The sequence below is a fragment of the Pteropus alecto genome, unplaced genomic scaffold (assembly GCF_000325575.1).
Source record: "Pteropus alecto unplaced genomic scaffold, ASM32557v1 scaffold5, whole genome shotgun sequence".
Classification (NCBI taxonomy): domain Eukaryota; kingdom Metazoa; phylum Chordata; class Mammalia; order Chiroptera; family Pteropodidae; genus Pteropus; species Pteropus alecto.
Genome location: NW_006441953.1, coordinates 25,128,024 through 25,152,937, shown reverse-complemented (window position 1 = coordinate 25,152,937; position 24,914 = coordinate 25,128,024). Strand labels below are relative to the sequence as shown.

At 46.1% G+C, this 24,914-nt stretch overlaps 1 protein-coding gene across 11 annotated transcripts in view; it reads right to left on the bottom strand.

Annotated features, from left to right (window-relative positions):
- The window catches only part of PROM1 (prominin 1), an 87,173-nt gene that overhangs the window by 60,802 nt on the left and 1,457 nt on the right, over window positions 1-24,914 (bottom strand). For 6 of the 11 annotated variants that reach the window (XM_006918980.3, XM_015594949.2, XM_015594951.2 and 3 more), the window contains exon 2: window positions 17,319-17,738. The exons of 1 other annotated variant lie outside the window; for it this stretch is intronic. In XM_006918980.3, the coding sequence (XP_006919042.1) occupies window positions 17,319-17,541 (223 nt within the window). In that variant the 5' untranslated portion in view covers window positions 17,542-17,738. Of the gene's footprint in view, window positions 1-61; window positions 119-16,632; window positions 16,869-17,318; window positions 17,739-24,421; window positions 24,779-24,914 lie in introns of those variants that run through there. 4 more of the 11 variants (XM_015594946.2, XM_015594955.2, XM_015594956.2 and 1 more) reach the window with 4 other exon arrangements.

Sequence of the window (24,914 nt, the reverse complement as noted above, 5' to 3'; positions counted from 1 at the left end):
CAATTTCGAACAACAAAGGAGGCCTCCCTGAGTGCTGAGAAAGCTCCCAGGGAGCACCTACCTTCTCTTCCTTTTTCCTGGTTCCATTCCTACCAGCTCTCATTTGGCTGTATGGTCTTGAATGAGCAGCTTCCTATTTCTGGGCCTTGGTGTTCTACGAAATCTATAAAATGGAGGTATAAAATGGAATGGCTATTTCTGACCAGACGATCTTCCCTAAATGACAATTGCCCTAAAACAAAATGGCCTAATGTCAATTCACAGTAAACAGGTCAGCCAAGGGTCTCTGTGTAAAAAGCTGATGTCACAGAATCAATATTAAATGAACTAAGACTCCGCTACATAACTAGGCAAAAGCTGTTTCACAGGCTCCTCAACAAGGAAACAGATGGGAAAACAAACTCACTAGTAATCAAAAATATATGTTAAGATAACGAGATGTTATGTTCCTTGCAATTAATGCATTTTTTAAAATCCCCAACACATTACTAGTGGTGGCATAAACCATTACAAGACCTTCTAGTAAGTTGATAATTCTTTTAAAACCATTGAAAACGATCTTATCTTTTGGTTAATGACTCTACCCAGAGAAAGGAATTTTAAATGCATGAATAACCCTAGTGAAAAACCGTAAATCAAAATAGGGAGGTATGAGTCAGTTTCCGTGTGGTCCCATCCGTTCGCTCTGTGAAGTATGAGGTTGCTGGCTGGTGGAGGAGGATTCAGGGTAGAAATCTGAGAAGATAAAGTATGTAGGTAAGAAGTGGGAAAGGGGATTTATTGAGAAAAACGGGTCAGAACCGCCAGGACTGTGAATGTCCTGGAGATCCATGAATACATATTTAAAGGGAGGCCAGGAGGAGCGGTCAGTTGCTCCGGCATGGAGATGAGACAATAGAATCACCAGAACACGGTGCAAGCGGATTTGGGATTTGGCCGAAGAGAATCACAGTGGGGATGAGGGCCAGACTGCGGGTGCTGACAAAGCGAAGCTGAGGGGGGCTCTGAGAGTGCGATCAGGGGGTGCTGAGCTGGAGATGAAAATGCGAGGAGGCAGCTTGCTACATTTGGTCAGCGAAGGCCACCATCTGAGGAAGCAAACATGGGAAGAGATTTGGAAGATACAAAGGAAACGCCCGCCCGCTAAGAGGAAGTAGAACAGAGGTGGGAAGCACAGCGCATGCGCTGGAAGGAGCTGGGTCGGGGGGTCGCGGGGCCGGGGGCGGTTCCTAAGAACCGAAAGGCCAATGTGACCACAGCACAGTGAGCAGGCGGGGGGTACGAGAGCGTGTCATTAATGCACACGACAAATGTTTATTGAGCACTTGCTACATTCTAGGCACCGTTCCGGGCTCTGGGGACACAGTATTGAAGAGGCGAACAAAATACAGTCCCACCCCTCAAGACGTTTAGAGTCTAATAAGCAAGACAAACAAATATTTACTATAATACCAAGATATATGCTACAAAGAAAAATGAAGTAAGGTAAGGGGGTGGGGAGAGGGGTCTTAAATTAGACAGTGTGGCCAGAGACAATCTCTCTGAGCAGATGACATCTGAGCAAAGACCCGAGTGACATGAGAAACAAACCAGCCGGAAGAATGGTCCAAGCAAAGAGAACGGTCAGATGCTAAGGGTCTGAGTCAGGACATCACGTGGCATGCTTCAGGAAGAGCAGGGAGGCCAGCTGGTGTGACTATCACGATCTATAGGAGATTCTATGTCTACCCTTCCCCGTTGTCTGTAGAAGTTAAGAGGTCACTGCGATGGGCAGCCTCAGCTACGGGGAGGACAGTCCTGACCAAGAGAAGCGGACACATTTGACATACACACTCACAGTAGGACATCTGGATGTACCTGCGAGCCAACTGGTCTTTGGGAAGACGCGTCTGCTCCCCATTACTGCAACGCAATACTTACTTGGGAAGCACTCATTTCTGAAGTCAGCTATTAACTGAATTTCAGAGTAGCTATTCATTTTTCACTGGGCTTTATGTCTATCGCACAAGTTACGTTTAGAATGGCTCTTTAAAGAAATGCAATTCCTTGCAGCACAGACATCCCGGGCAGCCATTCATTTTACACCATAGTAGATTTGGCCATATTAAACGTAGCATGTCACAATCAATCACACTCTTAGAAGCTTGCTGTCCAAATCTCATTAGGCTGAGTTTCTGGGTCAGCCAATTTCCAGGAGGATATTAAAACATATACAACCTCCTCTTGCCCCGGATACAAGGCTATTTACTTTCAATCGGGTTTAAAGAGAGCCTTCCTCTCAATTCATAAACATGTCCCATTGCATCAGTGACACCATCAAATTAAAATATTTTAAAATGATAATTCAGACACTTATAGGTTCCTGTATGAGATTACAAATGCTAAAGAAATATCAAACACGAATAAACAGTTATGTCACCAACTTTTGGCTGCCAGGGTTGAACAGTGATTCTGTCCCTCCCAGCAGAATGACTAAATAAAAGACTTGTGTCTCAAGCTGCTTTCTGTAAACTAATCACCCCTCTGCCCTCAAGGCTAAAGAGACAGCTTTCACCCAGACTGCTGCCCCGGAGTGTTCTCCGTTTCTCTCTTCCAGTTTTAAATTATTTAGGTTTTTTTTTTTTTTTTTTTTAATCCTACTCAATAAAAATTTGGCCTTCAGGATTTTTATTTTTATTCCTGTTCTACCTAGGTTAACGAGATGATATATAAAATTAACATAACATCAGTGAAAAAAGAAAGAAAAAAGAAAAGCAAGCCAAGCCCAGGGCCATAGGTGAAAATCCTCAAACTGTACAGGAGGATGTGAACCGACCCCTGGTTCTGTCTCCACAGCCTGCACCCACACGCATCTGGAGGAGTGGAACATGTCCAGTTTTAAATTATTTAGAGACCTCTGCCTGGGGCACCCCAGAGACCTCTGCCTGTGGCTTAACGGGGGAGCCACGTTTCTAAAGTTCCCTAGAAGCCACCTAGAATTGCTCAGGCCAATTGTCCAGGAGAAACTTAAGACTGGGTAGGTTTTTGTCCGTGTGCTCTCTCCAAAAGGAAATTCTGAAACATAATCAACAACTGTTTCAACAACATCCCAACACTCGCCGAAGGAACATGTGTCCTTGCACAGTTTCAGGAAGTAGGGAGGAGAGGCACGTGAGGGGCTCATTAGCAGTCCCGTGGGTACACGGCTCGCGGGGCTCAGGACACAGCCCAGGTGGGTGGCAGAATAGACAGCTGAAGACATGAAATTTTTCAATAAACATGATAACGACTTATATTTAGTCTTTGTCATTCAGTCCTTCTCAAAAAGGTGAAATCGACTCAATTGACATTAGCCAAACTGGGTAAAAGGGGAAATCAAAATTGAAATGATAAACTATTAGAAATGAAAAATGAGAACACCGCATTTCAAAATCTACAGGATAAAGCCGAAATTGTTCTCAGAAGAAATTTGATAGACTTAAATGAATTTATTAGGAAATAAGAATAAAAACGAGATAACCAAAAGTTTAACCAAAAAGTTAATAAGAAAGAACATTAAATAGACTTCCAGGTATAGATGGAAGAATTATGAATAATAGATGGAACAAAATGAACATAATTTTCCATTTAAAGGCACATTAGGAGCCTGTATAGGCCATCCAGCCCTTAATTCTGGAACCCGTTCCTATTAGAGTGGGGAAGACTTACTTATAAAACAAGCAGTAACGGTATCCAGAAAGCCACCTTGGAAATGATCTAGGACCCACTGAGTAATAACTGGAGTTAACCTTTATATCAAATCTTTACAATTATTCTACTTGTTTATCTTTCTAGACTTACATAGCATTTTCTATGAGGCGCATTGTTCAATCCCACTAAAAAGTATTGTGCTATTAATAGCATAGTCAATGAACATAATGCAAAGAGAAAGATACTGAAATCAGACCGATTTGAGTTCACGTTCCTGCCGTGTCCACTCACAAGCTGTGTGACCCTGGCTCAGTGAACTCCTCTCTCTGAGCCTCTATGTCCACGAATGTAATATAGAGATGATATCCACCTCCGAAGATACTGGACAAAATTCAGTGAGATATTTCTGTACTGCTACTGCAGGATTAAATCGATGCAACCTTGACGGAACACAGCTAGGTAACACCCGTTAAAAGTGCAAATCTACAAAATTATAAATAGACCTGGCGATTCTATTTCTAGGACTTTTTCCCACACACATACTTGCACATTTGTGAAATAACTAAAGTTATCTACCACATTGTTTATAACAGCAAAATGGTGCAAAGAAGTTAATAAGTAATAAACTACTTTGCAGCGACAAAAATAGAACGAGGAAGCTCTTTATGTACTACGATAAAATAACGACCAGGTTGTTTAAAAAGAAAGCCAGGTGCCAAGTCACATATACAGTATGTCATCGTTTGTAGAGAAAAGACCATATACATATATTTGCTTGGAGAAAATGTGTCTGAAAAGACACTGACACACAAATGCACATGCAAAACCTGGAAACATGAGAACTGTGTTTGCCTGTGAAGAAGCCGGCTGCGTAGCCGAGACTGAGAATGAGACAGCTTCGCACTACATATCCTTTCTTACCTTCAGATTCAGAGTGCTGTAAATATATTATCTACTCAGGAATTAAGTAGTTTAAATTTGGTGAGATACTACTGTTTAACAGACCAAAATGGAACATATCAATAATTCGAATGAAAAATGAGCAAAGGCAAGAACGGGAAGTTTCTTTGAAATAAAGAAGACAAATGGATAAAAGAGTATGACTCGCTCATGATTAAAGATACACGAACGAAAACATGATTTTTTTTTTCTATTATCGTCTGATTGGCAATGATAAAAGTCTTAATAAACGGGGTTTAAAAAAGTGTGGGAAAACAAGCGTTTCCATGTCCTAATACTGGCAGTACAAATTGGTTAGCAAATTAGAGAACAATTTGGTAAATCAACCAAAATTCTGAGTGCACGTACCATTTGCCACAGAATTCTTTTTCTAGGATTCCTCCCGTTGGTTTTACTTGTACAAGGACTCAAAGCTATACATTCAAGAATGGGTCTCTGTAGCAGTGCTTAAAATAGCAAAAAGCTGGAAACCCAAATATCTATCAATAACAGTGAAATGCATGGTCTCATCAATGGAACATTGAGTAGTAGTTACCAAAACGAGGAAAAAGACCTAAAAACCATCGCTAGGGAAAGGGATGAACACAATGTGGTTTACGCGCACAACGGGACATCAGAGCGCAGCTCAAATTAATGGTTAGAATCTATGGGTTTCAATATGGCTAGAAAACAAAAACATAACAGTAAGTTTTTTTTTTTAAAAAAAAAGCAGACATAAAACAATACTCACACACAAAACATACACTCTTGATACATAGTGAGTGCAGACACACGTGCATTGAGAGAGTAATAGTTTCTGAGGAGAAAGGGAGGAGGGGAGGTGGGAGAGAATAGGATCGGGTAGTATATAATTCCAATTTTGTCAACATGTTTTCTTTCTTTTATTGAAAACGCTCTGACTACATGTTCATTCTGGGAGAATAAATACACTCTGGATGTTTTATGAAATTGTTCTCTGCACTTCTCTGCATTGTGTGAAATTAAAGAGAAATGAAATGGATATCTAGAATAATCTATCAGACACGTTAAGTTTTCGAAGCAAGGAGCAGAAGAGAGTGTTAAATAATTCCTTTCAAAAAAAAGAAAAATGTGTGTGTGAGTGTTGCGCGTGTGTGTGTATTGTGTGTGCGTGTGGTGTGTGTGTGCATGTTGTGTGTGTGTTGTGTTGTGTGTGCATGTGGTGTGTGTGCGTGTGAAACGTTTTGTGGATGTCTATTTCCCAAAGCCTGGAACAGAGCCTGGCACTTAGAAAGCACTCACTGAGTACCCACTGAATGAACGAGTGAATAAATGACTACACAAAACACTCATTAGCCATCATTACCTTTGAATGTTACTTGCCTTTTATGCACCTATATCGCTTTTAAATTTAAAAGTAAAAATACACTTAGTTTTAATTATTTTAATAAATATTGAGCATGAAAGCGATGTTTATAAACGGACTCATTTGATGATTCGGATTTAATTCAAAACTCTTCTTTCCCAGGTCCGGTGTCCCCAGGGGCCCCTGACGTCTTTGGTGTGAATCGTACAAGCGGTCTTCACATCACAGCTGTCCCTTGCCCTCGAACTATTCACAGATCTTTAATTATTGTTAAGTTTGGAGATCTTGTTGGCTAAAAAACTATAAACTTGAATTTTGCCATGAGAGTAAAAGATGATAATCTTGGAAGTGAAGTTTCACGTCTCTGAAATATAAACAGGGACCGCAAAGTCCATGCACTTTGATTTCTACAGAAAAAAAAATGGAGCCGCCCACTGCAACTCACCGAGAGAGTCATGTAAAGTGAAGTGTGTAGCGCGGAACGTTAGGGTTGGAAGAAAGCAGGGATGCATTAACAACTGACGACAGAGGAACAAAAAGAGGGGGGAAAAATGGAAAACCTGACAATAAAGGGATGAGCTCTAGAAGAAAACTTAAAGGCAGAGCAGCAGGCCCTGAGGGTAGAACTGCTCGATAGCCCAGTGATATCGGTGACTCGACGGCATTTCAGGAAAGTACAGATAGCAAAATAGTCAGCCTTTGCTCAGAGAAAGAAATTTGGTGGCGTGGGGGAGTATAACCTCCTTAAAAGTTCAAACACACTAAAACGAAAGCCAGCAATTCCGAAGATCTCCGAAGTGCAGGCGTGGCTGGCGTCAGTAAGTGTATAATCCGCGACTGCAAACTATTAAAAGATGGTGTCAAACCTGCAAAAGTAAAATTGTATGAATGAGACAGAAATAGGAGAGACAAGACGAGGAGGGAAGAGGAACCAGATTTCGAGGTTACGGATCATAAGAGGAGAGTTGTAAAGAAAAAACAGAAGTTTGCCGGGAAGCAGTGAGCGAGGGCAGGCGGCAGCGGAAGGAGGTGTCTGGTGAGGAGTTGGGCGCAGAGTCAGGCAGAAAGGTGGAGAAAACCATTGGTAGTATTGATTTCTCTCTCTCTTTTTTTTACCCTTTGGCACATAGAGTTGAATCCATGAATTAAACGAATGGGTGATGAGACTGACGCACGGATCCATGTACATACAGTACAGACTCGGGGAGCTAAACCCCACTTTCCAGCTGAGCAGCTTACCCAGCCATAAGTCCCTTCCCTCAGAAAACATGGTGGCACACCGTCCCTCGCAAGGCACGGGGACCACCTCGGTAGGGCGCCCTTGGCCCTGCGTACTTGTCCTCTGTTCATTCATCTGCTTTCTGGGGTGGGTTAGTTTGCTGGATCTGTTGTAACAAGGGACCACAAGTGGAGCGGCTTAAACAACAGGAACGTATGGTCTTAGAGTTCTGGAGGTGGAAGTCCAAGATCACGGTGTCGACAGGGACAAGCTCTCTCTGAAGGCTTCAGGGCAGGATCTGTTCCAGATCTCTGCTAGCTTCTGGTAGGTTCCTTGGCTTGTGGCTGCATGACTCCAACCTTCTCATGGCCATCATCCCTGTCTGTATTGGTCTCCAAATCTCCCCTTTTGTAAGGACACTAGTCATAATGGATTAGGGGCCCACTCTCCTCCAGGATGACCTCATCTTAAATAACTGCATCAGCCACAATCCTATCTACAAATAAGGTCACATTCGGTAGTACTGGGGATTAGGACCTCAACATATGAAGTTTGGGAGAGACATGACTCATAACACTGTGTTTGCTCTTTCTGCCTCTGTGTTTGCTCTTTCTGCCTCTATGTATAATGAGTGAAATGTGTAATTAAATATTACACGAACTGAGGAAATAGGAACATAAAAAGAACGCACATTGAAAACTAAGTCGAAAGTTCTGTAAAGACTTAATAAAAGCCAGTCAGTCAGATGAAATTACACGTGGGTGAACTGTAAGAGTCTGGGGGGAAAATGACAAACTGCAAGTCTAGAACACTGAGCTCCAAGTGTTTCGCTCCACTTCAAAGAAATGAACAAAAGGAACCAAAAAGAGAGAGGATGAATTTTGGGTGCTGTTTATATCAGAAACGCTAACAGTGAAACTTCAAACAATTAACTCATAATAAAAACAGTCCTAAGCCTTGGCCCTACATCAAAAGATCAGTGAGTGAAAGGATATTGTAGGTTCTTTGCTTTAAAAACCTTTTTGTTTCAGTCAACACCCTCTTAGGAACAGACATGGAGAGAAGCTCACAATGTAATGTTAAGGGAAAAATTCAAGTTACAAAACATGCAGAGTACCCCATTGTTTTCTTAAGAGTTGCAATATCGTCGAGAGCATGTTTGCGAACAATTTCGAAAGGACTGGACCCGTTATGAATAAATAAATACAAACAGTGATCATCAGTACTGTTAACATCACGGAGAGAGACAACCAGACGTACATCTGCTTGATGCAAATGTACAATACCGTCTACAAATTGCTTTTGCCCCCCAAATGAACCTGCATCTGATCTTTTAAGTACTAGTTTACAGGAAATGCAGAGCACAAAGGAACATGTTAAGGATATCACGATGATGCGACCAGCAAAGTTCGGCCTATGGGATGCGCTATAGGAAAAGGAGGTTCTTCAACGAATAAATTTCAAGGGGAAAAAAATACACGGAGGGGCATCCTATACATTAAAAAGAGACGTAAAGAGACTTACCGACTAATTGCAGCATGTGGGCATTATGTGGATCCTGAGTCAAATAAACCGTTTAAAAAATTGCATTTATGAGACAATCAAGAAATCTTAACACTTCCTGAATAGTTGATTATATTGAAGAACTCTTATTGACTTCCTATAGCTTAATAGTATTCTGTCTTTATTTTTAGAGACATGTACTAGAATCCTTACAGAGGAAATTAACAGAAAGACTGTGATTTAGTTCAAAATGTAGAGGTTGAGTCGAAGGAGTAGGTAGAGGCAGAAATAGAACGAGGCTGCTGAAGCTTGAGGATGGGTGAATAAGGGATCCTCAGACACTTCTACTTTTGAAGCTATTTGAAATTCTGGACAATAAAAGAATTTTTTTAAAGGATTTTGTTGTTATATATGGTCACCAAGGGACATATATAAAAATCTTCGTAGAAGCGCTATACCTCATCGTCCTACTATCGAGTGAATGTTTGTGCTCCCCACCAAATGCCTATCCCGAAGGCCTGATCACCAGCAGCGGCGTTTGGAGGTGGGGCCTTTGGGAGGTAATTAGGTTTAGATGAGATCATGAGGGTGGGTCCCCCACGATGGGGTTAGGACTCCTGGAAAACCAGAAACAGACCAGAGTGCACCCCCTCTCTGTCTGCCAAGGAAGAAGGCAGCCATCTGCAAGCCAGTAGAGGACTCTCACCAGACACCGAATCCGGTGGCACCTTGATCTTGGGCTTCCAGCCTGCAAGACTGTGAAAAATAAATGTCTGTCGTATAAGCCGCAGAGTCCATAGTATTTTTTTTATAGTTGACTAAAACAGGCCCTGACTGAAAACCTCTCAAATGCCAGTCCGGAAAGCTGGATAAAAAAAATTAGAGTATATTCCTGGGGTAGAATAGTATACAACAAGGGCAATGAATATTTACACTACAGGCAACAATATGGATAAATCTCACAAATAAAATGTTGAGCGAAAGAAGCCAGAAACCAAAGAGCAGTAATAGAAGGTTCTAAGGAAATAAGAGAATCTTCTGTGGACTTGTTCTGAGAGCTAGTTACACAGGTGTGTGCTGTTTGCGAAAAGTCACCAAGTTGTAGGTTTAGGTACGTTCTTCTGCATGCATATGATTCTTCGACATAAAATGTTAAATATTTTTTGAATTAAAAAAAAATTCTGATTTAGTAGATACGGGGTGGGACTTAAGTATCTGCATTTCTAACAAGCTCCCAGGCGATGCTGATGCTGTTGGTCCAGCAGCCACACCTGGAGTAGGATCGAGAATTTCCGGGAACAGGCTCAGGAGACAATGCATAATCCCCATGGCCTCCTTCCTGTGGCTTTGGTCAGGGCTGTACGTTTACTGAGTGGTGCCCACACTCCACTGCCTGCGGAATTCCATGCAGACCTGTGGGCATGACATTCCAGAGCCTGCCTCCCATCTGTCTCTGACCTCCTCCCCAGCTCATGGCCAGACAACCTCCCCAATGTGCAGCTCCAGCCAGACTGCTGTATCCATGAGCCCCTGTCTCAACCTGCATCGCTCAGGCCTCTGCCTTGTGCACCTGGAACGAGCTACCTGGAACACGCTCCTCTGCTTCCTCAATGCTTCCACACCTTTAGGGCTCAGTTCAAATGCGACTTCCTCCACGAAGCCCTCTTTGATTGCCCCCTCGTGATTAATCTCTCCTCTGGACAGCTGTGAGCAAACTTTCACACCTGGCAGTGAGCATGGACCAGCCTGCCCTGCATCACAGCCCACCGTGGAGGTGAGGTCTCCTCACTCAACGTCAGCCTTTTGAGAACAGGGAAATGCAGACGATGCCATTTCTGCCAAACAATACTGGGCTTTATGCTCAGTAGGTCACTACATATTTATACTGATTGAAATGTGCGCACTTGGAATCTAACAGTCAGGTTTTAGTCTAGTCCCATCGCTTTTCAGAAATAGGACCTTGGGCACATGACTTAATATCTCTGAGCTGTTGGGGAAGATTAAAGAACTATGTAGTAAGTATAGTGGGGTGAATGATGACTCCCCAAAAGATGACTTTAAGTCCTGACCCTGGGACCCTGGGACTATGACCTTATTTGGGAAAAGGATCTTTGCAGATGTGATTAAGTTAAGGATTTTGAGATGATCCTGGATGTAGGGAAGGCCCTAAATCCAGTGACAGGGGTCCTTACAAGAGAAAGGCAGAGGGAGATGTGAGCCAGACACACAGACGGTGGCCATGTGAAGACAGGCAGAGGTTGGAGTAATGCAGTCACAAGCCAGGGGCCACCTGAGCCCAGAAGCTGGAAGAAGAAAGAATGGTCCCCTAGGGCCTTCAGAGTGAGCATGGCCTTGTCAGTACCTTGAGCCTGGAACTCCTGGCCCCCAGTCCTATGACAGGATAAATTTCTGTTGTTTTAAACCACCTAGTGTATTTAAGTATTATGATGACCCCAAAAGTACTATTAATGTCATTTCCATTTTACAGAAGGAAAACTAAGGAATGGAAAGTTTAAGTAACTTGCCCAAGCTTGCAGAGCTCGTAACCATCAGAGCCGGGATTCAGACGCAGGCGTCAGCTCCAGAATGCGAGCCCTCCTCTGCTGCTCAGGTGTTGGGCGCATTTCCGAATCTGGACCCCAGCCAAGCAGAGGGTGTGTGCCAGGCCCACCTAGGGCCATCTCCCCCGGCAATGTCCATCCTGCTCTGTGGTCATGACCCAGCACTGCCCTGCACAGACCACACTTTATAGCTGCTTCTCCAAGTGCAAATTTTAGGACTTCCATTCCACTTGGCCCCAGTGGACAAGGGATGTTTAATAACCATTGGCTTCGTCCAGCAGCTGCTCGGGCAGTCACTCCCTTCACTTATATTTATACTTAATCTCTCATTTCCTGCAGTATCGGAAGGCCTCCTAAAAGGATGTCATCGCTGGAGACCAGGAGAACAGGAAGCTTTTCTTCTTGTGTCTTTCCAGAGCGGGTCAGGTGCACCCTTCCTAGAAGTACGCAGCCCGCCTCTATTGTTCACTTATAGAGAGACAGAAGCGCTTTTCGGCAGGACTTTGTAGACAAGCTTATGGGGATATAGTTGACAGGACCAGTTTTTCGGTCAGCTGAAAAAACTGTACCATGAAGTGGAAGACAAGCACGGAGAATTGGAGGTGCCCGTTACAATCCGTGTGCGCCTCACCAGCCGGCTGACCCCACCCCGCACTCACGGGTTGCTGGATTATACACACGATCAGTACAGCAGATATCCACGGAGGAGCGTGGAACACTGGGGGTGAGCCCAGGCTTGGGTGCCACGGGGCTCTGGGCCAAACCCCAGCTTGGCCGCTTACTTAGCCATCAGTGTGTGTGACCTTGGAACAGTCCCTTAACCACCCTGAGTCTCACTTTTCTTACTAGCAAAATAAAAGCAGCAATTGTGAGCCTGGACCCTAAAGCCAGCCTGCCTGGACTCACACCCTGCCTCTGCCACTGACCAGCCCGGCCAGGTCAGCTGGCCCTTTGAGCCTGCGCTTCCTCTCCTATAAAATGAGAATAATAGCACCCAGCCCACACAGGGTAAGCTGCTCAAATCCTTGCACACGAGCACATAATAGCTGTTGTATAACATGTTTGCTGTTATAGCCATTAGGATGAAAAAGAGATGCTAGTCGTGGCCTGCCCCGTGTGAGTGACACCTGGGAGAGAGGAACAGTAGATGCTAGTTATTTCCCTCCATGACCTTATATGGCCAGGCCCATTGTCAGCATCAGTTACATGATCTGAAGAACAGTGCTGGCTTTGTTCGAACTAAGAACACGCCGGCGTTGGACACGACATCACATCCTCATTCGACGTGGACATTGGCACAGACACACTTATCGGGCTGTCTGCCCGGCCACCTTTTCCCTGGAAACCCCCCTCCCTGCTTGCGATGCCATGTGGACAGACGTGGACCCGCAGCGTCAGGCCCACAGGTCGTGACCCTGGCCCGTGACTCAATGGGCCCATGTTTGGTGACTGGCCCAGGCAGGACTGGAGTTGGGACTGCGCCCTGAAAGAGAAAGAATGCCCAGCCGCTCTCTAGGGAACCGGACCACAACCTATAACGCCGGCAGCCTGGTTCTCCACCCCGAAGACGGCAGGAGCGGAGGTGCCGGGGTGCGGGGCGGGCAGAGCTAGGAGGAGGAACAATGGGGTTCTGTGCAGACAGGAGCCAAGTGCAAGGTGCAGGCTGCAGGGAGCAAGGTCCAGACCCTGGTGGCCAACCCCTCAGATAACCTAGAGTTCTGATGAGAAGTCTTTTGTTTTTTCATTGCCTTAGCTAATAGGTTTCTGTTAGCTGCACCAGAGGGAACGCCTGCAAGATGGAACATCCCGATGGCACCCCAAATTCCTTTTCCCCACGTTACTAACTCTTCTCTCCTGCACCCACCAAACCCAAGGGGCAAACCAGATTAGCTTCCAACGCTGTTAGAAGCGGGTCAAGCATCCTAATATCTAATTTAAAAACATACCACAACAGAGAAGAGGATAATCTAAGAGAATTTCTATAAAAATAAAAGCAGAAGAGACTTTTTTTTTTTTGCTTCTTCTGTTAGGATGACTCTGATCTGGGTCATGATCTCTACCACATGCAACACAGATACCTCAGACTCAAAAAGATACTGTGTACCATCCAGACCAGGTAATACTCTGCCATGCACACTTTTAATGCTGCAAAAGTTACTATTTTCGTAGTAACCCATAGTCATTTTGAAAGCACTATAAGGGAAATAAATTATCTACAAAGTAAGCTCAGGAGAGAAAAAACCAAGCTGTGTAATATAAGAGAGACAGCCAGTCCTAGAGACAGGTTCTCAATCTGCCACTGGCTAGTTGTGACCTTGAACATGTAATCTTGTCTGACTTAGTGTTCCAATCTGTAAAGGGGGAAACAACAAATAGAAATAAGACCACCAACCGCCGCCATCATCTCCCTCTCAAAGGTGCTGGGAGATCCAAAGAGCTAACACTTAGCAAAGTATCCCTTACAACAGGTACTCGGGACGGCAGGGGAATAGGAAGAGGCGGAGAAACGCGAGAGCTCATGAGATGCAGATATTCTGGTGGAGGAGGAAAGACGGCTCAGAACGCTGGCATTACACCCGAGCCCTGTGCTTCTGGACCCAGTCCTGCTATGTGGGGCTTGCCGGGAGACGCAGCCCACTTCACTTCCAAAGTAATGGAACAGCCTCTTATGAGGCAGTTGCATGTGGAATGTTCTCCAGGGAGCAGCAGCGAGGACATTTTAACCATCCCTCCCGGAGACACCTCCTTTTCCCCGCGTCCCCTCTTGACACCATTCTTGGCACGAAAGCTGGCCAATTCTTCTTCTCAAATAATATCAATAGCAGCCACATTTACTGAAGATTTTTCTCTGTGCCTTTCGGGCATGGTTTTAAACATTGGCTTTCCACGCATTGTCTCATTTAAGCCTCACAGATAAAAGCTATAAAGTATGTTATGATTATAATCATATTATAACTACAAGAACAGAGGCTCTGAAAATTAAACGATTTGGCCAAATCGCCAAGTACATAATAGGCAAAAGCTAAGACTTGAACCAAGTCCTTCGGATGTAAAACAGATCCTGCCTCCACCTTGCCCATTACCATTGTCTCGTTCCAAGTTCGTTCGTTTCCACCTCCCTCTGGACCACTGCAGGAGCCTCCAGGCCCGTGACCTATCCTACCGGCTACTGCCAGATTCTTTTCCCAAAACCCAATTCTGTTTCCATCCTGGCTCACCGCACCAGCAAGGTGCACCACACAAGGCAGAGGCTTTCAGTAAATGCTCATTAAGTGAATGAAACCTCTGCTCGTACCGCCTGAGCTTCCTTCCCTCTGCAAAATGGTCAGTCAGGGTCCTCCAGCTCTGCTTCCCCGACTTTGGCAGTGTTCTCCCACGAACACCCACCTCAGGGGGCCACAGGGGACCACCATCTCCTCCACTCTCTAGACATGCTGTTCCCTCTGCCCAGAAGACCCTCTCCTCGATTCCCTCCGGTTGTCTTGCCATCAACGCCCTTCCTAAACCGAATGAATGGACAAATGACTCCCCCCAAATGGAAGCCATCACTCTCTTCCCGGCGATCCTAGGCCCCCAGACACTGTATCACCCTTGCAGCTTCAGACCAGGGTGGGTCTTTATGAAACACCCACACCAGGCTCTAGAGCACATTCTGTCACAGCCGATTGTCTCCCTGGTCTTTTCTAAGCTAATTTTTTCTTCTCCCAGGAAGTTAGGTTAGGCCTTTGTCTCAAGTCCCAGCTAAACGAGACCTTTCCATCTTGTATTTATAAGGATACAACATGTGCTTCTCTTTAGCGAGTTCCAAGTGCAGAAAAAACTTCGGTATACCATTTTAACTGAACACAGGATGCAAAAGTGGAAAACCCCCCAGTCTGATGGCACTGAGACTTTGCGTTCAAAACACTTCTAGTCTTCCAAATGGAAGATATACCCTGTGTTACTCCAGGGAAGACTCGTCCTAAAGTCTTCTGTTTGGGTTAATGCATTAATTTAGTTAAGGAATCCATCTCTCTCTCCCTCCTCCTCTCTCTCTCTCTCTCTCTCTCTCCACCCCCCGCCCCATCTTTAATTGTGCAGACACCGACCTATGATTTGATGCTCATGAAAGGCACTGGCCTCAAATGGAAAAACCATGCTTATCTCCTATGTTTCCTTTATGTTGCAAAGCACCTTATGGTTACTTTGGGTGAAAGAATATAAATAATAGGATGGTGGAAGAAAACAACACCCTAAGATGTCACCCGCTAAATTCAATATTATATTTTTTAAGCAACCTAACAATTGTATTTCAAAAGGGATAGTGCTGGTCTGCTGTGGCCTGCTGCTGAAACTTTTGAGAATTTCTTTCTCTTAGGTAATAAGTATTGAATAAGGTCAAGGGACATGCAAGGCTAATTCCCTCAGGTTACGTTAGGGTTTAAATTCTGCTGACATCTCCTTCTAGACTAATAATGATGCTGGAGTTCAGCATCTTAGAATGCACTGGGAGCAAGATATCTTTTAACCTGACCATTTGAATGAAAACTTTTTAAAATACTACTTTCCCTTATATAATGAGTCTGAGGATGCCTTCCTCTGAAATCCAGAGAAAGAGAAATAAAACACCATATGGAAAGAGATTATAGGATTAACTAATTACATGAAATGCCTTAGATTGACACCTGGATGCCTCACAAAGTTTTTGAAGAAGTCACTGTAAATTCATATTAAACAACTGAATTCTATGTTTTACCAAAAAAAAAAAAAGCAAGTAGAAATACTAGTAGGTATTTGTTTATTCAATAATATTTGTATCAAGACCACAAATAAACAAAGAGGTATCTATTGAAAACTGAATTTATATTCAATGTAAATAAAAGAGCTTACTTTCTATTTCTGTCTCTTGGAGTTCCAAATTTAGTCTTTGAAAAAAGCAGTAGTTTTCAGGATTTTCTTCAATGACAATAGGGCCCAGAGTGATTTATTTCATGAAATGAAAATTTAAACTTCACAAAAAATTGAGAACTACACTTCAAACTGTTTCAATTGCTTAACCTCAGACAAATGAATATAAAAAACTTCAATATAAATATATTTTGATGAAAACGTATAAACTGCCCATAATATAAACAAATGCTGAAGTCCACTGAATTCTCTCTTTCTCTCTCTCTCTCTCTCTCTCTCTCACACACACACACACACACACACACACACACACCTCTTATTAACAATAGCTGAGCAGCTATGGAAGATAATACAGATGGCCACGAATTTTATAATCGTTAGTAATCGTCATAGCGCTCAGTCTTTGTAGTTTAAAGAACAAGCTGAGGATAGCTCTAACGTTAAACCAGTACAAATTTAGACCGCCAAACCCTAGTCGCAGACACTTCTCACAAACCATGTTCACTTACACACTCTTGTTCCTGGAAACACACACCCCGAGGGATCCAAGTACAGAAGAGGGGATAAACAATGGCATAAAAGCCAAGTCAGGAGTCGAACGCAGGAAGAATAACAGCACGGAGGTTCTGACAAACGGCCGTCTCCCCTTTCCTCACAGACACTGGGGACTGAAAAGACCAGTTATTGAAAAGACCTGCAAGTCAGTTTGGTCAGGCTTGTCCTTGCCCTAAGCAATGTGAAAACTGCACTTTGCAGGGGGTGGAGGAGAGTTAAATTCTGAAGCCCGGAGGCAATGATTAACTTCTTATTTGGACGACAGAGAGAATTTGCATTTTTACCCTAATTTTTATCTTTGGTATGCACTTGAGAATAAATGTATGGCTCTAGCTTAAAAAAAAAAAAAAAAGGAGGGAGGGAGAGGAGGATAAAGAATTAGAAAAACCGACATCGCAACATAGTTTGATTTCATTTCTTACAGTCACATTTCTGACAACCTGTTTAATCCGGTACGAGTTTTCTTAACTTCTATCTAAAGACGTTCTGCTCTGGTGCAATTCAATCGCTTTGACCCTCATACTTTAGAATACTGACTATCCTCTGCACTGACCGTGTTGTCATTAACAGACAATGTTGCGCGTGTGCCCGTGAGCGTGTCTGGAGGCAAACTCTATCTTTTCCCGCGGTTGGCACTTACCCTCGGGGAAAGCATTGGGCTGCACCACGTGGAGAAAGACGTGCACTACTTGAAAGAGAATGCCAATGGGTCCAAGTTTATAAGAGTCTTCGGTCTCATACTTCACTTCCCGGAGTTTAAACTCCAGAACATCAGAAGTAGTCCTTTTGGATGACAGCGGCTCCTCTGAAATGGTATTCCCGCCCAGCCCCAGCAGCAGCAAGAAGCCTAGGATCAGGGCCATAGCTAGCAAGATGCCCCAAACATGAGGTAAACCTGGGGGCCTCCCGTCTCAGAGGTTCTGGAAGCCGTGGCTAAGTCAGGAGGGTTTGCTTCTGTGCAGAAGAGGTGTGGGGAGGACCGGGTCTGTGGAGTCCTCCGTTTTCAGGCCAGGCTGGCATGCAGGGTCTCCAGCGGGGTCAGCGGCTCAAGGCAGCATGCCTGGCGGGGAGAGAAGATGCAAGCGGTCACTAACACAGCAGGCTGCCTGCACCAGGAGCTGTCCCCGGGAGGCTGCAAAGCGTCAGAGCAAGCCCTGCAGCCTAAGCCGATGGGGGGCGGGGAAGCAAGCACTCAGGCTGCCTGGAGCCCCAGGGACGTGAGAGAGAGAGACGATCCCCTCCACATGGGGCCACACTCAGAACGCGGACTCTTACCGGTTCAGGAAACACCGGCTGGTACAGAGACGGCTGCGCGGTCTTGGAAACCAACATTTATTGAGCGCTTACTATATTCCAGACGGCGTTGTACCTGTTTTACAGGCGGGACCTTGTCTGAGGCATTATCCCATGAAAAAAGCGACGCAGAGAGGATTTCGGAGGCTTGCTCGAGGTCCCAGCTGATTAATGATGAGGCCAGACTCGGCACCCAGCCATTTGCCTCCAGAGTCCACGCTGGAGACACCAGGCCACTCTCTGTGCGGAACCCCGTCAGGCTCTGGGCAGAGGCTCAGACGTGCCCAGCGACAGAGAGATGGCAGGTTTCCTTTTCCCCTCGTTTGTGTGGCTGCCCCTGTCTCTGGAGCTGTATCCTACTCTGCCTTTGTTCTACCCATTTGCTTACTGATCTCATTTCAAACATGCCCCCTCCCCTCATCTGCAAGTCAAACTTAGAAGAGCATGGCCTCCAGGGCACGGATCAAACTCTTTAAGGATCAGGTCACACTGGAATCTGTCTTTCTCACATGCTCACAAGGTAGCCGTGATGGAAACCTTCGCCCCAGGTAACCAACCACCTGGACAACTAGGGGTCCAGGCGATGAAAGGCAGGGCAGAGGGGGGCTCTCACTTAGCCCTGGGGAGAGGGAGAAACAGGAATCCTAAAAGGAGCTACCAGTCCAGCGTCCCCTGAGAATGCTCAATGTGCACCCTGTTCTTCCACCCTGTTCCCCAGAACTGAACACAGGCAGGGCACACGGTCGGGGCTCCGTAAGTGCTGCTGAGTATAAAAGCAAATAAGCCAAAATAGCTGACTCGCTCAGGCCGGCACACGAGGCTACGTGAGCCGAAACAGGGCCTCCCAGAGGGACTGAGGTGCTCTGCTCGTCCCGTCTGTGCTGGCATCGAGGGATACCGGATTTTACTTATACAGTAGACACACGACAACTTTCAAAATAAGGACATGGGTGCTCCCGAAACACACACCGCGAGATTCGGGGAGAGGGACCGTCAAAAAAGTGACACACTGTACAAGAGGGCGGTGGACCCCACTGCCTACTTTCCTCCAAGTCAAAGGAGGAGGGAGGACTTCATGGGCTATTTGAATGAAGAAGATGTGAATTCACATTGAATTCCCTTACATGTGGCCTCGTCTGCTAAGTCCTCTCCACTTCAGTGACATACTGTACGAGAGGGCACAGCTAACAAGAGAATGACCCGAAACTCTCCCTTTTTCAAATTATGGTTTTTTTGGTTTTTTGGTTGTTTTTTTTTTAGATTCCCCAGTGGCTCCCAGTACCAACCTCACTAACCCCAAGCTTCTGTGTCGGCTCTAGGTCTCACCCATAGACACACCAGGCCCCTGGTAACTGTTCCCAGATTCAATGTCCCTGCCAGGCACAGCTGCTGCGAACGACTGGCCTCGGGCTCTGAAGTGCTCCAGCTCTTCACTGGTTCTCACAGGGAACCAGTGCTCTGCTCCGTCTGCAGGTCACTTCCGTAGAGAACAAATAGGAAGAAAACAAAGCCTGTCAGCTCTTACGAAGCCCTCTCTGCAGGTCTCCGGGCTGCACAGGGTAGGGGGAAAGCATGGAAGGACAGATGCATGCAGGTAGGACAGGGCTGCTCTGAGCAGGAGGCAGGTATGCACACACGCGTCATTATGTATGTATATACACACGCGTACGCATGCACACCACACGGCATCTTGTCCTGTTTTCTGCTAAGGACAGGCAGGGAGCACAGCAGCTGGAAGGATTAAAGTCTCAGCTACTAAGAAAGGCCGACTTCCCGCTAATGCCACCACGCCTCAGCCAGGGACAGAGAGAAAGCAGGAGAGATGTGGCAGAGCGCCCTTGGGAGAGCTATGAATAAATAGCCTTTCAAACTCACTCCGTGAAACAGCAGGGGAGGGGAAATCCCAAACGAGATGCTACTTCTCACCTCTGTGAAGGGAGAGGTGTCAGCTGAGTTAGCACCTGGAGCCCCAGGGCCAGACAGATGTCTTTACATCCTGCTCCACAGTGTTGTCCCTCTTGAAATTCAGCGTAAATTTTAAGAGAACATTAAAATCTCACTAGATTTTACTAGTGAGACAATTGATAAAAGTCAGGTCAAAAAGCAAGAGTTTTTCATCTCGGTTTTTCATTGACTGTGCCAAAACGGAAGGTCTGGGCGCCACTTACGAAACCGCACACGGGGAGCGAGCAGCTCACGTACCGGCAGCACAGAACCCAGAAAACGCTCATGGGCCAACAGCTGCATCGGCCTAGCATGAGGCGTTTATTTAACACGCGGATTATCGAACCTAATTGCTAGAGGTGAGGCCGATTAATCTGCTTTTTAAAGCATTTATTTATTTTAATTAGTTTCGAGTATACAGTTCATTGGTTAGACATCTATATAGTTCATAAAACGATCCCCCCAATTGCTCCCTCCCTCCCCTGACCCTCCACCTAGCCGACGTATTAATGCTGACTGCATTCCCTCTGCCGTGCTCCCCATCCCCGTGACCATCCATCGGCTACTAATTTGTACTTCTTTAGCCCTTCACCCCATTCTCCCAGCCCCACAAACCCCTTTCCCCTCTGTCCATCACCAAACTGTCCACTATGTCTGTGAGTCTGTTTTTGATCAGTTTGTTCTTTTTATTCCTTAGATTCCACATATAAGTGAAATCATACAGAGTTTATCTTTCTCTGACTTAAATATCTTCTGGGTCCATCAAAGCAATATGTTTTTCCATCCCCCTCCCTTTAGTCTGTGTGTCTCTTAAACTGAAGCGAGCCTCTTATAGGCCACATGTAGGGGTCTTGTTTTCTTATCCATTCATCTACCCTATTCACTTACATTTAAAGCAATTATTGCTAGATTTGTAGTTATTGCCATTTATTATTCATATTTTTAATCTTTTTTTCTTTTTTATTTTTCTTAATAAAGTCCCTCAAACATTTCCCATACTACTGGCTTGGTAATGATGAACTCCTTTAGCTTTTTCTTGTCTGGGAAGCTCTTTACCTGTCCTGTGATTCTGAATAATTGCTTTGCTGGATAGACTAATCTTGGTTGTAGCCTCTTACTTTTAACCACTCTGAATATTTTGTGCCAAATCCTTCTGGCCTGCAAAGTTTCTGTTGAGAAATTAGCTGACAGTCTTATGGGAACACCCTTGTAGGTAACTAACTGCTTTTCTCTTGCTGCTTTTAAGACTTACTCTTTGTCTTTAACCTTTGGCATTTTACTTATGATGTGTCTTGGCATGGGCCTCTTTAGAATCATCTTATTTGGGATCTCTCTGAACTTCCTGGGGTTGTATGTCAAGCTTGCTGGGGTTTTATGTCCATTTCCTTTACCAGGTAGGGAAGTTTTCCGTCATTACTTCTTCAAACAGCTGTTCAACATCTTGTTTTCCCTCAGGCACCCGGATGACGCAGATATTTTGACCTTTAATAGTGTCCGATATTCTCTTTAAATTATTTTTATAGTCTTGGCATCTTATCTCTTGCTATTCTGATGTGTCCTTGTCTTTCTCATCCTCTAGATAGGGATTTGATTCTTTTCTTTTTTTGTTTATGCCTTTGTTTATTCCATTTAATATGCTTCTCATCTCAGATAATGTGCTCTTCATTTCAGACTGGTTCCCTTCTATAATTTCCATTTCCATTTTTACGTTTTTTATGAAGTTCTCACTGAATTTATCTACACCTCCTAAAAGTTCATTGAGCATCTTTGTAACCAGTGTTTTGAACTCTGCATCTGTTAGATTGCCTGACTCCATTATACCTGGATCTCTGTTCCGTTCTCTCATACGGTTTCTGCTTCTTCGTCTTCCCATTTTGGCTGCCTTTCCGCGTCTGTTTCTATGTACTAAGCAAAGCTCCTAAGTCTCCCGGTCTTATTAGTGTGGATTTGTGAAGTAGGTGTCCAGTGGCACAGTCCTGAGAGGGGTTCAGCTGCAGGGCACACTTAGCCCAAGCCTCTAGCCCTCCGGGGCCACCTGTTAAGATTCAGTGAACAATCCACAGATGCTGTGCTTAGAGTTGCCTCAGAGGGCCACACCAAAAACCGAGGCCAGCTGCCACCAGTGTGAGTCTCAGCAAGGAGCACCTGATTCGCTGAGGATACACCTGGATGTGGCTTGGGTGGGGCCGCGAGTTGGGGGAGGAGGGGTTTCAGGGAATCCTCTGGGCAGAGAGACCTCTGTTTTCCAGTTTGATGGCCTCATGGCTATGGCGGCACTGTGTCCACGCACTAGGAGGGGGCAGGGCTCAACAGGAAACAATGGATACCGCCCGCACTTCTGTACAGAGCGAGTCTCGCCTCGGCCCTCGCTCTGGCAATGTCTCCTTGTAAGTCCCTGGGGCTCCCTGTGCGCAGCTGAATCGGTACTGGTGCTCAGAGCAAGCAGGTCCATCACCAAAAATCCGCTCGCGGACGCGGCCCCTTTAAGAGGAGGCTGCCGCTGCAGCCTCTGTCTCACTCAGCTGCTCAGACCGGGCAGGCCTGAGTCCTCACCCTGTCCTACCTTCTGCCATTCTTTGGATTTCTCCTTAGTTGTGTGGCTTGTTCTTCTAGATCCCAGGAGATTTTTTGTTGCTGCTGCTCCTCGTCTCCGTCACAACTTTGATTTGGTGGCCAGAGGGATGAACAGAGCCTCTATCATCTACGCCATTTTCCCCGCCTCCAGTATGCATTTTTAACACACTCCCCTGGTGACTGATCCTTAAGACATCCTGAAGTTTGAGAAATAGCACCGTTCCTGAGCTGCCACCTGGCTCATTCACGACACATCCCAACGACATCTCAGGCTTCCCAAACCGGACCGCAGGACACAAGAACTAAGGCAAAGCCTCCCGAATCGCCCTTCTCATAGTGCACTGGACGGACCTAGCAGCCCACCTGCTGTGTGGGGCCCCTGACTTACCTCTGTGCCCCCAGAGTCAGGCGCACAGTAGGCACTCAGTACGGGCTGCTGAAACCAAACGATGGAGGGCGGAGGGTGGACTGACAAAACTGTCATTTTTACCTGTTTTGAAATCATATCAAGCATTTGTGTAGGCGCAGTGCTGTGGTCTCTGGCAGAGAGGTGCCGGTCTGCTCCGAGCTGCTTCCTCCCACCCACAGGTCTACCCGTCTGGGGGCCTCGCTTTCTGCCGGGCCCCTCAACTTTGCAGGTTTGGGAAACTGCTCCCTCAGGGGCTATCTCCTTATACAGTCGCCAGACTAATCAGTAGAGTCATGTCACCATGTTTCTGGTTTCTGGGGGCGTAGATTCCCGGTTCCTATTTCAAATGCACTGATTTCAAACTGGGGAAGGGGGCCCGAGAACGTGAATGTGAAGCAAATACCTCGCATGACTCGGAGCCTGGAGCCCAGAGCTCGGCACTCCCACGAATCCTGGCTTAAAAGCAAACATGGTGACCATCCAGCTTCGCTTCTTCTCTTCTTTTGGTGGAACTTCTTTTAAGAGGAGCTTCGTACTGGACGTTTGTCATCCGGGGTTTGTGGCGGGGCGTGATGGGAGCTGCCCAAGTTCTGAGCCCGCCTTTGTGACTCTGTGGGTGACAGCCCTGCCTCTCATTGTGAGGCCAGCTGAGGTGCCCAAACTGTGCCCTTGGAGGGTGACTCTAGCTCAGCCAATCAGATGCTTGCTCCTGGGCTTGTGCGTGGAGACACACACACTCAGGCAGAGGCTGCTTCTAATTCATTCTTGCAGAGACGGGAGCCGTGTCAGCAGCCGCATCCAGAGTCTCGTGGTGGCAGCCATGGCCACACACCAATCAGGGGGCCCGTTACACGTCTTGAGTTGCCCTCCCCTGGGCTTCTGGGCGTGGATAGCCAGCCTTCCTGTCACTTCTCTAAGCCACCAGTACCCAGTCCTTTTTCTCCTAAAATTACCCAGAGTTGGCTTCTGTCATTTGTAATGAAGCATCCTGACCTTTAACAAATCTCAGAGGCAGCTCTTGACCCCCCCCACCTCCTGCAAAATCTATTTCTTTCATATTTTAAACAGCACTAACAAAACAGTATTTGGTTTAAAGTTTTATTATTTTCAACCTGTCCCCCGATGCAGTTGTTTGCGTCACTGTTCTAGAGGCACAGAAACAGTCCAGCGTGGACTCCTAAGGAAGTTCATGAAAACATGGGACACACTAAGAAAGCAAAACAAAACTCAAGGGCATTGCCGAAGAGACGGCGGGGCCGGGTTCTCTCTAGCCCCACCTGTTAGAGAGCCGCTGCATACCTTCCCCACGCTTTCCTTGGCTCATCTCTAAAATGGGGTTTGGAATAGCGTTGGACGGTTAGAGATGGGGCAGGGGCAGCGCCCAGCACACGGCTGGCAGTCCATGAAGGGTTCGAACTGCCCATGGAGAACACCGATACTGTCACCCTGACAGAACAGGGCAGCTCCGAGAGTATTGAAAGAGGAAACCCACATGCGAGTGAAAAAAGAAAAATCAGTAATACCTTCACGCAAGACGAATCATAGGAAGTTGCCCATAGGCAAGTCTTGAGCCACAAAAACGGCAGTTTCACATGGTTCAACCTAACATGAACTGCAGTTGTTTGCCTCTCCAGTGGGTCTATGTTGGGGTGCGGCGTGCGGGGTGGAGGCGGGAGAGGTACGTACAAGGCCCCCAGTCACACGCCTTATCTTAACAAGTTCAGCCTCTGCCCACAGGGCCCCGGGAAAACCTTGCTCCAGACGAGCAGTTGCAAAGCCAGCAGCCTCTGCAGCCCGCAGGCGCAACCTGTTGCTGCAGGAAGCGAAGCGTGGGGCGCCGGCTTCCTCGACTTTCTGCTCCAAGGGGCGGCCAGGCTGTCCCCCCACCCCCACTCTCTCCCACCGCGGCAGGAGCCTCTCCCGGGCTGCGGGACACAAAAGAAAAGGCGGTGGGGGCGGAGCGGGGGAGAGGGGCGGCTCGCGGAATCCGCGGCGCCCGCGGCGGGTGCCTGCGCT